At 39.4% G+C, this 14,349-nt stretch overlaps 1 protein-coding gene across 1 annotated transcript; it reads left to right on the top strand.

The window, feature by feature from the left end:
- Positions 1-2,289: 2,289 nt before the first annotated feature.
- Positions 2,290-7,271, top strand: kbtbd11 (kelch repeat and BTB (POZ) domain containing 11). Its single transcript, XM_010738071.3, has 2 exons — positions 2,290-2,734; positions 3,312-7,271. Exon 2 carries the CDS (start codon positions 3,403-3,405, stop codon positions 5,323-5,325), a length of 1,923 nt encoding a protein of 640 aa, XP_010736373.2. The 5' UTR covers positions 2,290-2,734; positions 3,312-3,402; the 3' UTR covers positions 5,326-7,271.
- The last annotated feature ends 7,078 nt before the right edge of the window (positions 7,272-14,349 follow it).

Here is a 14,349-nt window from a genome sequence, read left to right as displayed (position 1 = left end):
AGCATATTAAATTCTCTTTCTGGGAAAAATTGCATCATCTTTGTGGCAACTTTTCTACAGTTTTGACAAATTTCCAGCTAAACAAAATAATTCAAAAGAGTTGACACTACGGTGAAGCACCAGTTAGTGATCAAAGCTAATAGAATTAAGTCATATTCAAAACATAAAGGATGAAAACACTTAGCGTGCCTATTTTTCTCAACTATCATCATACTTCTTCGTACTCCTGCTCTGCTTGTGTGCAGCCATCAGTTCATGCTGGGACTAGCAATGCGCCTGAGGGGCCACAGGAACTCAGCCTGATACAGCTCTTCCGGGATTTCAATGCTCATTTCTACTGCTGCCGAACAGAGCGAGGTTAAGACTTTATCTCTCTTGTAACGCCCACATCCACTGTTGCACAACCATGTTTCACTCCATTATCAGTTCCAACAAAAACACATGATTTCAAACTGGTGGTCTACCTAAAGCTACACTTCACAGCATCACAAGCTTGTCCCAAATATTACTTGATTTGATTTTTTTGGGGAGGAGGAGGCTAACTTGAAAGATAATATTTAACTTCTGTAAATGAATACTGGCTTGTATTTATTAACTAAAAGTAAAACACAGCAACGCCTAACTCTGACCGTGCCAATCATGTAATGCAGTTTGTCTGGCTGGGTGTTGTCATTGGTCCCATATCAAGGCAGCTTTGCAACTGGAAGTCTTTTGTTTTCCATCTGACCCTGAGGTTTCCATAGAGACCACTGATTTTGTGTATATCGGTCTCCGGCGAGTCTTTGTTCTCAGAATATCTGGCATTAAAACCTCCCAGCTGAATACCCTCTAATCTCACACGGCTGATAGTTGTGTGATGCCCTTGCAGTGGCTCCCCTCTATTTTTATATCTGAAGGCCAGTTGTTAAGACGCGCCGTCTCCACAGTGGAGAGGTTAAGGACCCTGGATAAAAACGTTTGCTGCCCTGTGAGGTTGTGCTATTTCTAATCAGGCTTTTTCACGTGATGAGTTCATGCGCCTTTGGGTGCCTCCTTACTCATAACATTTCCAAATCTAGGGTTCAAGACTAACTTTTCAAAAGGGAAATTCTTTTTCTACTCAGTGTTTACATATATAGGTGGCATGGTGATGCAGTGTGTTAGCACTGTCGCCTCACAGCAAGATGGTTCCTGGTTCACACCTCAGCTGGGGCCTTTCTGTATAGAGTTTGCATGTTTTCCCTGTGTCTGTGTGGGTTCTCTCTGGGCACCCACAGTCCAAAGACATGCGCTTAATAGGTTAATTGGTGACTCTAAATTGGCTGTAGGCGTGAATGTGAGTGTGAATGGTAGTTTGTTTCCATGTGCCCTGCGATAAGCTGGCAACTTGTCCAGGGTGTACCCTGCCTCTCGCCCAATGTCAGCTGGGATAGGCTCCAGCCCCACCGTGACCCTGATGAGGATAAGCGGTTACAGATAATGGACGGATGTTTACATATATAGATAAATACAACCCAACACACACAAAGAGCTTATAGACATGCATATGTTGAGGGATGTTGAGAGTATACCTTGTTCAAAAGCACCTTGGCCTGTGCCCAGGAGGTGTTCTAGCACCTCTCCATGCTGGACTTGAGTGCCTATGGACTAACACTGACTGAATACAACTGCTTTCTTTTACTACACAGATATATACAGTATGTGTGCTGCGTCTTGACTGGTTCAGGCTGTATCGCTTTGTAGGAGTTGTTGGATCATTTCCAAATGAAAAGTGTTTGACTCATATTTCCTGAGCATTAGGCCTCCTGTTAGATGATGATAAACTGTATCATGCACAAACAGGTGGAATGCCTCGATGAAAGAAATATGTATTGATTTTTTTGTATTAATTATTATTTTTGATTTTTTTGTAAATATGTACACTTGTGTTTCCCTCCTTGGTTTCTATTTTGTCGCTGCTGTTAACAAGTGAATTTCCCCGTTGTGGGATCAATAAAGTATTATCTTATCTTATCTTATCTTTTAAATAGTGTTGCTGTTATATAAAACTCATCTGATAACTCATACGTTATTAATACAGTGAGTTTGATGATATGTGTTATCATGGGAGGGATGATCCACATCCACCTCTAACCCGTCGTGGTACCCAGGACAGGGATGGTGCGTAAAGGAATGTGGCATCTCTTGGATGCGTCCCTCTCGCGCACAACAGATGGGAGCCTCCTCGCGCTCCTGCTGTGGAGTGTAGGGTTAATACCGCCTGGAGGGGGCGTGGTTTAAATCAATGATAACCGCCTCACTGTAGTCAACTGTAAAAATAAAAGACAACAAAAATCACAGTCCTGACAGGTCCGAGAGCGAGCGTCTCCTCCGCCAGTCTCCTGGAGGAGGGATAACTATAATAATAATAAATAAGAATAAATAAGGTGCGCAGCAGCTCTCCACACTTCAACCGGAGGAAATCACTTTGCGACGCTGATCTGAAGGAGGTGCGAGTGTTTTTGATCGTCGTCCCCGCTTCTGATCCTAGACGAGGTTTCTTCGGATGAGACAACAGTTGAGAAGGGGGAGAAAGGGGTGAACGGATCCGGATTAAGGTGCTGGGACAGTCGGTGAAAGGGAAGCGCACACACACACACACACACACACACACAGCCTGGCTGGTTCATCAGGATTGCGATTGCCTTACGTAACTGAGCTTTGTGGAGGGACTGGCAAGGAAATCTGCTGGTTTGATCACAGCCAGGAAACGCAGGTAGGTCACAACACACTGACAATATACATAGATCCATATTTGTTGATTGTACATTGATGAAATCCTCTCTACTCCTTCTTGATCTAACTGAATGGTTCAACATTTCTCAGTGTTTGTCCGACATTATGTGTCAGACAAAGACACAAGAGTTTTAATATAATTAACGAGACGCCCTTTCCTCACTCATATCAGAGATTAATTCCTCCATCCGAGCAACACCATTTGCGCCTGCGCTCTCAATACCTCCAGATTACCAGAAATAATGGACAGTCAGGGTGATTATTGTAGTAGGTCATGCAGTTTACAGCCACAAGAAGCTGCATGTTCCGTTTCTTTAAGCTGTGCATGCACATAAAACGTTGCTGCTGCTGCTGCTTTGACTGAACCAATGACACGTTCATGCAGGAGTGTATTACACAGCATAGTTGGCAATGGCAGCACAAAGTAATATTTTCCTTTAAATTTCACGTTTTTATTAGAGAACGGGCGCCCCTTAGAGAATACAGAAGTATTTGCAGCTTCAAGGCTCGTTTTTTCTCCTTGGTTAAATTCCCTCTTTGTTTCCTTCCCCATGTAGGTGAAGGGACAGAAGTACAGTCACAAGTTTGTCCATCCACTCAGCATGCTTGGTGAAGACACTGTCTGTCATCACCAGTGAGTACGTCAAGATGGACGAGGGCTACAGGCAGGGAGGAGGGGCTATCACTGTGGAGGCTGATGTCATCCTCCACGCCGTGAACCCTGACCTTGTCACGCCTTCTGACAAAGATGGGAAAATATGTCCAGGTTATGTCCAAGGATTCCTGCAGGATGAGCAGGATTTCAGCCCCCCTCCGGTGTTTGAGAAGGAATACCTGTTGGATGGAAGACTGATGGAGAACAACCATGTCGATCAGCAGAAAGGTAACGGCTCGTACATCCCAAGAGCTGATAAGTTTCAACTCTCCAGTGTTAAGGGATCTCAGGATCTTCCTCTTCACGCTGGCTCTACTGTGTCCAATCACATTGCTGGCACGCAACAAAATTGTGCAAGCGGTGAAATCCACAATGGCGCCAGAGCTAAAATGTCTTACAATGCAGATTCCTCCGTATGCTTGCCTAGCCAAGCCAAACAGGAAACTGATTGGTCGGTCCTTAAATCGAACCTCGAGCCCAGGGACAGCAGCCAGGAAGCTGAAAATGCACAGTCTAAAAAAGAGCCCGATTTAGTCATCGAAGTCGGTGGGCAGACGATCAACGCTCACAAGTCTGTCCTGGCAGAGAAGAGTGACTACTTCAAAGCACGTCTGTCACGAGACATCCTTAAAGTGAAGGGCGTGAGTTACAAGACTTTGTCTACATTGATAGACTATGTTTACACTTCTAAAATGAATGTTTCCAAGAACAATGTTGTAGATGTCATCACTGGGGCTAAAATCCTCCAGATCCCCTGTGCCGTCCAGGCAGCCATGGACTCCATGTCTGCACAAATCACCGCAGAGAACTGCTACGAGATTCTGACCATCGCCAAAAAGCAGCGACTGAGTGAACTGAAGGAGACTGCCTACGGATTTATGAGCGACAACTTCCTCCAGATCCTCAAAGACCCCGCTGTGTACGGGCGTTTGACCGGATCTGAGCGGGATCTAATCCTGAAGAAGAGAATGGATGGGAGGAAGACTCTGATGGTAGCAGAAATAAACGATGTGTTCGATCGCGTTGGGAGTCGACCTCCGAGCCGCTGTGGCAGCCGACCACAGAGCCCATTGTCGGTTGGGTCCTTGGAGGAGAATCATATGATTTACAACTTTAATGAAGCAGCAAATGACTGGAGACCTTTGACTGCGATGCCTGAAGACATAAACACTAAAGGGTGCGGGATGTGCACCATGTATAACTACCTGTTTGTGGCTGGGGGAATAAAGGGCTACGGGGACAAAGGCAAGGTTTCAGACAAGGTCTTCTGTTACAATCCCATAACCAACCAATGGGCTGAGGTCAGACCTCTGATCCAAGCTCGTGCCCAGCTAAAGCTTGTGTCTATGGATGGATACTTGTACGCCATTGGAGGAGAATGTTTGTTTACAGTAGAAAAATATGACCCTCGCATGGACCGTTGGACCACGGTGGCCCCCTTGCCCAAGGGAGCCTTCGCAGTGGCCCATGAAGCCACAACCTGCAGCGGAGAACTTTACGTTTCAGGAGGCTCGCTCTTCTACCGCCTTCTTAAGTACGACCCCAAGAGGGACGAGTGGCAGGAGTGTCCCTACAACAACAGCAGGAAGAAGTCCACCGACATGGTGGCTTTCAAAAGCTTCATTTACCGCTTTGACGTCAACCGCGAGCATGGGATCACCGTGTTCAAGTACAACACCATAGTGAAAATGTGGCATGATTGCGCATCGCAGAGGCTTGGAAGTCATTTACCCTTCAGGTGTGCTGTCATCGGGAACTGCATCTACTGTGTGAACAAAAGCCAGACTCTTCAGTTTGTAGTGGAGGAGGAGAACGCCTACTTTGTTGAGGAGCCGCTGAGGGCACCTCTGGAGGCAAAAGGCATTCTTTTTCCTTTTGTTCTCACTTTGCCTGAAAAGCCTGAAAAAGTTACATAGTGTGTGTGATCCAGAATAAAACTGACAGCAAAACTGAAAATAAGCAGAAGACCTTATATACACTCTTCAATGTCAGCTTTCTATCTCTGTGTCTCATTGCCTGCTTGCAATGGAATGTGTTTACTTGCATGGCAATTCAATGTGTCCGCAGGGTTAAGCCTTAAAAGGATTTTTTTTTTTTTTTTTTTTAGTGTTGAATGAATGCAACAATATTTTTACCCCACTGTAGATAATGACATGATGACCGTGACTCTAGGTGATTTTGTGTACTTCCTGTGTTCAGTTTGGTTTGGTGCACTTTTGTAGTTAGAATAAATATTACATAGGACATATTAACTAGGTCACTGGTGACATTGGTAACAAAAACAAGTGTTGAAAATCGTGGGACAAAAAGAATGGAAGAAGTTGTAGTGCGCTTTATGAACGACGCAACACAGGTTCTATGCAAATGAGACAGAATATACAGGTGGGTCTGCTGTAATGCTGTGCTACTAATTAGTTACTATAATGAGAATCTGACTTCGAGGGAATACAGTAATCCTCAAACTAGGGCTGCAACTCATGATTAACTCATGATTATTTTTGGGATTCATTTGATCAATACAATGTCAGATAATAATGAAAAACTGTTATAATTGCCCACACCTCAAGGAGATGTATGCACTTGTCTTGTTTTATATGACCAAAAGCCAAAGAAATCAAATTTACTATTCTGTATATTATAAAGGAAAGCCTTGAATGCTTAAATTTAAGAAAACTGGCTTTTTTGCAGGAAAAATTATCAATCAAAGTGATTTCCAATTGTTTTATCGATCAAGTAATCGACTGATGAGTGCAGCTCTACCTTGAACCCTCGTCGGCACTGCCTTGAATTAAAGATGTAAATCAAAGCATGTTGTACCTACTGAAGTAAATTCCACATTTTAACTCTGTATCCCCAAGAAGCTAAACAATTCTGGCCTGAAATATAAAAGAAGAGGCTCTTGACTTAGGTTTAAAAGTACATAAATAACATTTATTTTTAGACCCAGAACACACTACTCTGCTAATGGTCCAAGTGCATACTCACAGGGACTTTTTTATTTGCCAAAGACACATAACAATTCAGTCAGGCTAAAATAAATCTATTAAAGGTGACTTCTACGTCTTTTGTTGCCTATAAAAAGTGCTCCTCTGACCTCACCGGTTGAGTTTAAAAAACTAAAGCAATATTTGTTTTTGTAAGAGGAAGGCCATCATATGTTTGCTGCTAACAAGTACTTTCTAGGAAGTTAAGGGAAACACAGCCATTCACAATAACACAAGATTCATCTCTTATCTCTCTGTCCCTGCTGTATGTGTTTAAGAAAACAGCAACATACTCATGTTCAACTGTTAGCAGGTTTCTTCACTGACTAGGGCTGGCCATGCTTTAGGTCAAAGGTTAAATCAGATACTACAATGCTGCAGCATGGTCAGGCACGGCCCTTACTGCTTCCACAAACAAGTTATCCTGCTGTCATGACACTAATAAACCATGTTCTTATTGCCTCACTGCACATTAATACCAGTTTTGCTATAAATTTCCTTTTTTTAGACGTTTCACAGTATTTGTTTGCTGCTGCAATAACACGGTGGGACTTTTGTATGGAAGCTAACGCTGATATATTCTTGGAACAAACAAGCTTTTGATAACGTTTGTAGAAATGTCTCCAAGCAGTCAATGTGATAAGGACAAAATGGATGTGGTTTTGATATTTTGCTGGCTGGCATCTGTATTTTTGTGAATTTTTTGTATGGATTTGGTAGTTTTGGATCTGCTGCTGTGATGGACAGTAAAGTAATGCAATGCTAAGCAATGGCTTCTTGTTCAAGGTATATGGAGTGGGCTAACACATTAGCTGTTGGATAATGTATATCAGTCAGAACTAAGTGCTTCAAATAAAATATTTTGTGTCTGAAAGTGATTTTGGTTTTCCTAATATGTCTTTGTTTTGAGGTGCTGCAGTCTGCAGGATAATCTGCCACTCCTGGAACAGAGCCGCCGTCTGGTGGACACTGAATGTAACAGCATCCAGTAATGCTGCTTTGTATGGAAGCACTAAGTGGTCATGCATTCATACATTTTATATCCTTCGTTTTTCTCATGATAATGAGTTAATTTTATTTGTTTTCTCAAGATCATAATTTTCTCGAGGTTTAGATATAACAGGACTTTGTTCCCAGTGTTAACCTTTATGGTCGGGTAGCACAGAGGAGATGTCGTCCTCCTGGGCTGTATCGACCTCGGGGTTAATTCCCTTTAACTTCCCACAGTGGTGAAATGACGCACGGGAGCTCTGGAGTTGACCTTGAGACACTTTAGCCTTTTCATTTTAAACTTCTACCGTTAACCTGCTCTGTTGTCGTAGACACACATTCACTCTCGCTTGACCACACACACACGCTTTACACACTGCTCTATGCCCCAAGGGAACTACGTTACTCTTATAACACCAGGATAACAGCATAATTAATACGAAGCCTCAAAGAATCAAAAGGATATTAGCATATTAAATTGTTGCAGGAAACGAGTGTTTCAGTGCTTCACATCCATGAGTCAACATCAGGTCACCTACAGCATGACATCACGTGTGATGGAACCCTCAGGCCTATCATATTTGACTCATTATTGTGAGATCTCAAATTAATTATGTTGTTATCTTGGGGGAAAAAAGTAATCTCGAGATCTTGAGAAAATGATCCCGTAATCTCAAGAAAATATATTAACTCATTATTATGAGAAAATGGAAGAAATAAAATGTATAAACGCATGACTGCTTAGGGCTTTCATAGTTTGGCAAACTCATGCCCAACAAAATATATAAGTGACTGCTGAGAAATGTGCAGTAATAGACCATTTTCAAAGCAGCCATTTTGACATGAAATAGTAGGGTCAAGGCAGGTGTTTCCAAAGATAATACTTACGGTTCAGCAGAGACTTTCCAGTGACCCTGACTCTGTTTGACCTGAATGGAACGGAGCCTTAGTTAGTATCATTGGTAACACCGCCATTGATCCAACTATTTCATGTCAAAATGGCTGCTGTGAAAAAGGTCTATTTTGATATTCTCAGCATTCAGTAGTTCAATGTGAACATCAAATCAAGCTTTTGATTATTATTGCTTTATAGTTTTAGATATAGTTTTGGTAATTATAATTGTTATTTAACAGTTATGAGTGTGTTCAGCTCTTTTATTTAATTCATTTAATATATATTATTTATTTTATTTAATTACAAGCCTGTACCTTTCCTGTCCTTTTTTTTTTTTTTTTTTTTACATTTTTACAGCTTTTAAAGTTATTATTATTTTTTATTTTATTATTACTATTACTATTATTACTTCTTATCTTATAATTATGTTTGATATAATTGTGAGATATTTCTCAAGCTTTCCTCATAATTATTTTATATTACTTCAGAGCAATAAGTTAATTTAAGATATAAGTCAAAAAAATATGAGATGACTCATTAAACAGCTCTCATAATTTTAAAGGTCTATCTATCCATTCATTTTCCATAACCGCTTATCCTTATCAGGGTTGTGGTGGGCTGGAGCCAATCCCACGTGCACTGTGCATGAGGCATCGTGGACTATAACAAATGAATTCCTGATTAATCAGACCAGAATGTTCATTAATTAAGATACTGTATAGTAATTTAAGCAATATGTAATTTGCAAATTCTTCTTCCATCCTTTTATTTAAGCGTCCAACTCCTCCAAAAACCCTCATGCAATATTAAACTTGAATCACTGGAGGGTGGTGTTTCCCTGCTATATGAAAGATATCAGCCGCAGTAAAGCTTAAATAGTTCAGAATCACTTCATATTAAGGTGAAAATGAAGGTCTGTCTTCACTTTACAGACAGTAAAAGTTTAATATCTGAAACCTGTGAGCTCATATTGTCAGGATAACAAAGTTGTCTGATCAGGATTGAAGTGAGCAGTGATCAAGATCAAGAGTGAAATGTCACCGGTTTCAGTAAAACATGAAAAAACATAGTACATAATAAAAGACATAGCTATAGTATAATTATGTCTGTAAAAGCTGCATTTACTGTATATAAACAGGCAAAGATGTTGGCAGGTGTGTTGAACAAAGTTGTGTGGTGTTGTAGTTTTGTTGTTATAATGATATATTAATAAATAACAGTTCAGGGGCTATCCCAGCATTCATGAAACGTTTATTTATAAGTGAAAGCACTGAAATTGAAATCCACTAACTTCTGCTAAACAGTGGCCACTGTGACTACAGATTGCAACTACAGGATGATGGCGCCTCAAATTTTCCTTCATTTCCCAAGATCCTCTTGGGTCAGCTGCTTCAAAGACATCATCATTAGCAAGTTCAAGTGGAAAGGGGGCTACAGGCAGGAACAACAAACAAGTCTGGTAAGTTTACTTAAGTCTTTACTTTTCTGCAAAAAACAAACAAACAAACAAACAAACAAAACATTTCAGTGTTTTTTCTGAGACAGATATTGTTGCAGTGGCGCAGCACTGAATCAGTAATGTGCGTGAAAAACATTACAAACAATGCAACGGCCTCATACTACATATAGCAGTGTATATATATAGTGAGACTGCTTTACAGCTGGAGGACAAAATTGATCTTAAGAATTGTGTTGTATTTTTCTAAACTCTACCATACAACCCCCCCTGAACAAAAACACTTCTTTTTAAACACAGTACATCAAAACATAATTTCATATTATTGCTACTACTCCTACTGCTACATTGACCTGGCCTCACAAGCTTTAAAAATATGTCATCACAGGAGAACGTGACCTCAGTGACCTCAACATGAAAAAGAAAATATATATATATAGCATAAATATACATGCATATTTTCTTAAAAGAAACACAGTAAAGAGATTTTTGTTTCTGATGCTTTGCATTGAAAATGTTTTGGCTAATTCACAGACGTCAATATGAACAGTTTTTATTGAAACCTACAGAGTAATTATAATTTGTGGCCTCAGTGACATAACCCTCAAAAAAATTATATTCATTGTACCTACAAATTATATCGTTCATAGTTTCATACACAGTTTTTTGACATGTACAAATCATCAATGTCAAATGTATTTGAAGTATACTGTATATTCACATGTATACATGCTTACACTATCACATCCCCCTACTTCATGTATATAAAGTAACCTGTTACATATGTAGACACTGCTGTTGTTCTTAGTTAATTTTATGTACATACCTTGGATATATATATTTGTATATATTTAAATGTTTATTTTTTACATTTGCTCAGCTTTATTGCTCTTGTGTTCATCTGTCTCTTTGTACTCTGCGCTTACATACTTAATAATAAAGCGTATTCTGATTCGATCACCGGTGAGTGAATATATGCTTCACGAGGACACTGTTGTTTGATTGAATTGGTTTGCATTGAACAGTTGTTGCTTCTGTTGTGTACACTGTTATGGTCACCCTTTGAACACTGGAGGGCAGTATGAGCATGATGTAAAGAATGAAGACGTCAACAGCTGCACCCTTTTCCATCTATGTTTCTCTGTAGTATGTACAGTACACTTGAGTTCATATATGTATACGGCCATACAATAAACATTTATGGGCCATATATGCAGGTTGAGTTGTGGACAGATTGGGTCCTGATTCTTATGGGTTAAAAAAAAAGTGTGGTCATTTTGCAGAAAACACAGCACTCAGAATAACATGCATCATTGATTAAACATACATCAGAAATACTGATGTCTGAAGTGTTATAATCTAGGAAAAATATGAAAAATGTGTATTTTATTCTTAATATAAATAGGAATATATTTTTCTATTATTAAAAGTGTAAATTACTTTCAAGACCTTTTTTTTATTGACTGTCAGATGTGGAGTTTGTAGCGTGGAAGAACTAAATTAGGTTTAAATTAAAGGGAAATAATGCAATATAAGAAGAACTAAATTAGGTTTAAATTAAAGGGAAATAATGCAATATAATTAATGATTTCAATTTAGCAGTGTACATTATTATATTACTTCAAATACAGCGAGGTCTAGATTAAAAAGAAAGAAAATATCACGCTTACTAATTGCCCTCATGAGTTGTCACAACAATGCACACAACAGAAAAACCCGGCTCCGGTACTCTCAGCCTGTTGTTGCCATGGAGCTAGAATGATTGACAGAGGTTAAACCCCAAAGTTTATATCAAAGATACATTGTTGTCACATTAGCTGCAGTAAATTGGAAGAGTTCTCTAACTAATTAGCTAACTAATTTTATTTACCAGTTTCCAGCTTACTTAGATATCTTTAAAATGACTCCGAAACCACGCACTAATGCCAGGTGCACTGCTTGATACATGCGAACTGCCTGTCTGGTCAAAGCCTGATTAAAAAGTTAGCTTGATGTTCAAAAAGCATAATCATTGACATTTGTTATGAAAACTTGCTTAAATATCCTTGGTCGTGATTACAAGTTAACAAAATGCTACTTATTTTATATTATTTGTATCACAACTAAGTTACATGCGGGGAAAATATGCATGTTTGTCTTGTCAGTTTTTCGCATTAACCTGATAAGGTAAATGCTGTCATCACATGAACCTGCAACACAAGCTCATACATGAATGAATGTGCAGGGATACTACATACGTGCAAATAAATGTGATTGGGTTTAAATGAGTAAATTCGATGCATCACCTTAAATGATAAAATAATATCCAGCAGCAGCAGGCAATAACCTTACCTGCTGCATAAACGTTTCACCTTGGAACTCCTAATTTAGGCCAGGGACTCTTTAACTGCTCATAATGACTTACCATTTAAGTGTTTCACATCTTTTTTTATACTCTCTCCCATTCGTCTGCTTTTCAAATGCCTACAGGAGGTGTGAAGTTGGAACAGTGATGATCTCGTATCCAACCTGACCCGTGAGAAGCAACTCATTCTTTGTGAACCTTGTGCAGATGTGATTATCCGGTATGGCCATTGAAGCGACGGAATCCGTTGTCTGTTGTACAGACTGATACATAAAGATCTTGTCTGATTTATTTATTTTTTTTAAAGAGAGGGGGTGTTTGGAGGTAAGCAGCTAGCCCCATGCTGCAGCCACATTTAGTTCTCTTATGGAATACTAATTATGTTTGCATAATTGGTTTTAGTCATTTAAATGGGGAGCTTGTTAAATCTTTTCCCCTGTTTTTACCTAAAGCTAAATTTAGCTAACAGGGTCTGTCTGAATCTGAACTGCTTTGTTCAAAGAAAGAGGCATTAGTGGTTTAGACTTCAGAGTGCAGTGTCAATTGATCTTACATCTTGAAAGAATGAAGATAAAATTTGAAATGACTTAAAACCGCTTATGTGATAAGCTGTTGGGAATGTTTTTGTGCTACTGCTGAATAGCTTTGAGCAGCCTCTTTTCGTATAATGGCAAAGAGAAGTAAAAAAATAAATAAATAAATGTGACATTTTGTTTTAATTTCCAGTTGATTATACGTGATTATGTACTAAAACAGCAAACTTGCACCCCTTTAAAGAGACAGAGTGAAAACGTAAAAGGCTGGAAATTAGAATCACCAGAAAAAAGTATGGCCTGGGGAAAAGCATCATGTAATGTGCTTTTCCGCATCCACCCCGCACTCTCTCATTTTTGCCATTTGAATATACACAGAATTATTTACACCTTCAAGGCAACTCGACTGAACTGCACATCAGTCAATTAGTAAATCAGAAATTTTCTGTGATTCCAGTTTAGCGTGGAGTCCTTGGCTCCCTCTGGTCCCCCCCCTTTTAGTCTCCCATCCTGACAGTGACAAATTACTCCTCTGCTTGGCGAGATTGAAAATTAAAAGCATTTAAAGTTGCTCATGCATTTATGCTAATGAGAAATTCAGATATGATTTGCATGCGAAAGAGGCTAGTCTGAGAACTCATCATTGCCCCCACCACCTCCAGCCATGCATTTCTTTAGGCTCTGTTTTTTTCTTCTCTTCTTTATATGTGAGCGAAGAAGAAAATGCAGTGTGTAAACACTCACAGAATGTGACATTTTATATGGTTGCATTTCATTATATACAAGAAACTGTATTATTGCCTCTAAGAGGGTGTTTGTACAGTATTTATGACGCTACCTACCATTGGCACCCCCCTATAGCCACTCAGGCAAATTGGGTCATTGTGTCTGGCGTTGTCACATCTCTCCACAGGAGGAAACACTACGAACATAATGACATTGTTCAGTTACTGCTCATGCTGTCTCCTGTCGGCATTTGGATAGGGACAATTAGATACAGGGTGTACTCACTAGTATAACATTGGCAAGGCAAAGTTTGAATTATGAACATTATTGTGTGGACATAAGCTTCTAAAGTGTAATATTAAAATGTTTGTTCAGATGAAAAAGGCTTTGTTGGATGATAAACATGTGCAGAACACTTTGGAGCCGGAGGATTAAAACTCTGGGCTGATTTGTTTTCCCAGTAAGCTCCATCCATGTCTTCTTCTCAAAATATCAAAGCACACTCTTCTTTGAATTTGTTTGTTCCACGGTTACTAAATGATTGTAACCTTGGAAACGAGATGCATTAATGAAGTTGGAAAATGAAATGGGGCTTTAATTTGTTTCAGTGTTCATAGCTGAGGTGAGATGGATTAGTTTTGATTGAGGTGTGAGATGAAGAAGCAAAGCGCTGACATGACACTTGTATTTGTCATCATGTCATTTCAAGGAGGATGCTGCAGCAATTATGAACATGGGTACACAGCAATTAAAAACGGTAGTATTCATTAATAATTTTTATATTAATTTTTCAGTGGCCACTTAAATGATTGCCACTGCACACAGGCTTTCCAATTATGCAGCTTAATTAGAAATGTCAATATTAAGAAATAATTAAACTTGGGAATACATTAAGGTTGTCAGAAATACTTAAAAAGTTATGACCATCAGTCAAATGATGTTTTCTTTAATATGTTTTGCAATGATTTGTAAATTAAAGATGAGACGTTGATCAATGTGTGTGGCAGACTGA

The sequence above is a fragment of the Larimichthys crocea genome, chromosome XXIV (genome assembly GCF_000972845.2).
Source record: "Larimichthys crocea isolate SSNF chromosome XXIV, L_crocea_2.0, whole genome shotgun sequence".
Lineage (NCBI taxonomy): Eukaryota > Metazoa > Chordata > Actinopteri > Sciaenidae > Larimichthys > Larimichthys crocea.
This window is presented reverse-complemented; position numbering and strand designations above follow the sequence as displayed.

Coding starts and splice junctions, on each gene's coding strand:
- kbtbd11 (XM_010738071.3), top strand. CDS start 3,403: ATGGACGAGGGCTACAGGCAGGGAGGAGGGGCTATCACTGTGGAGGCT.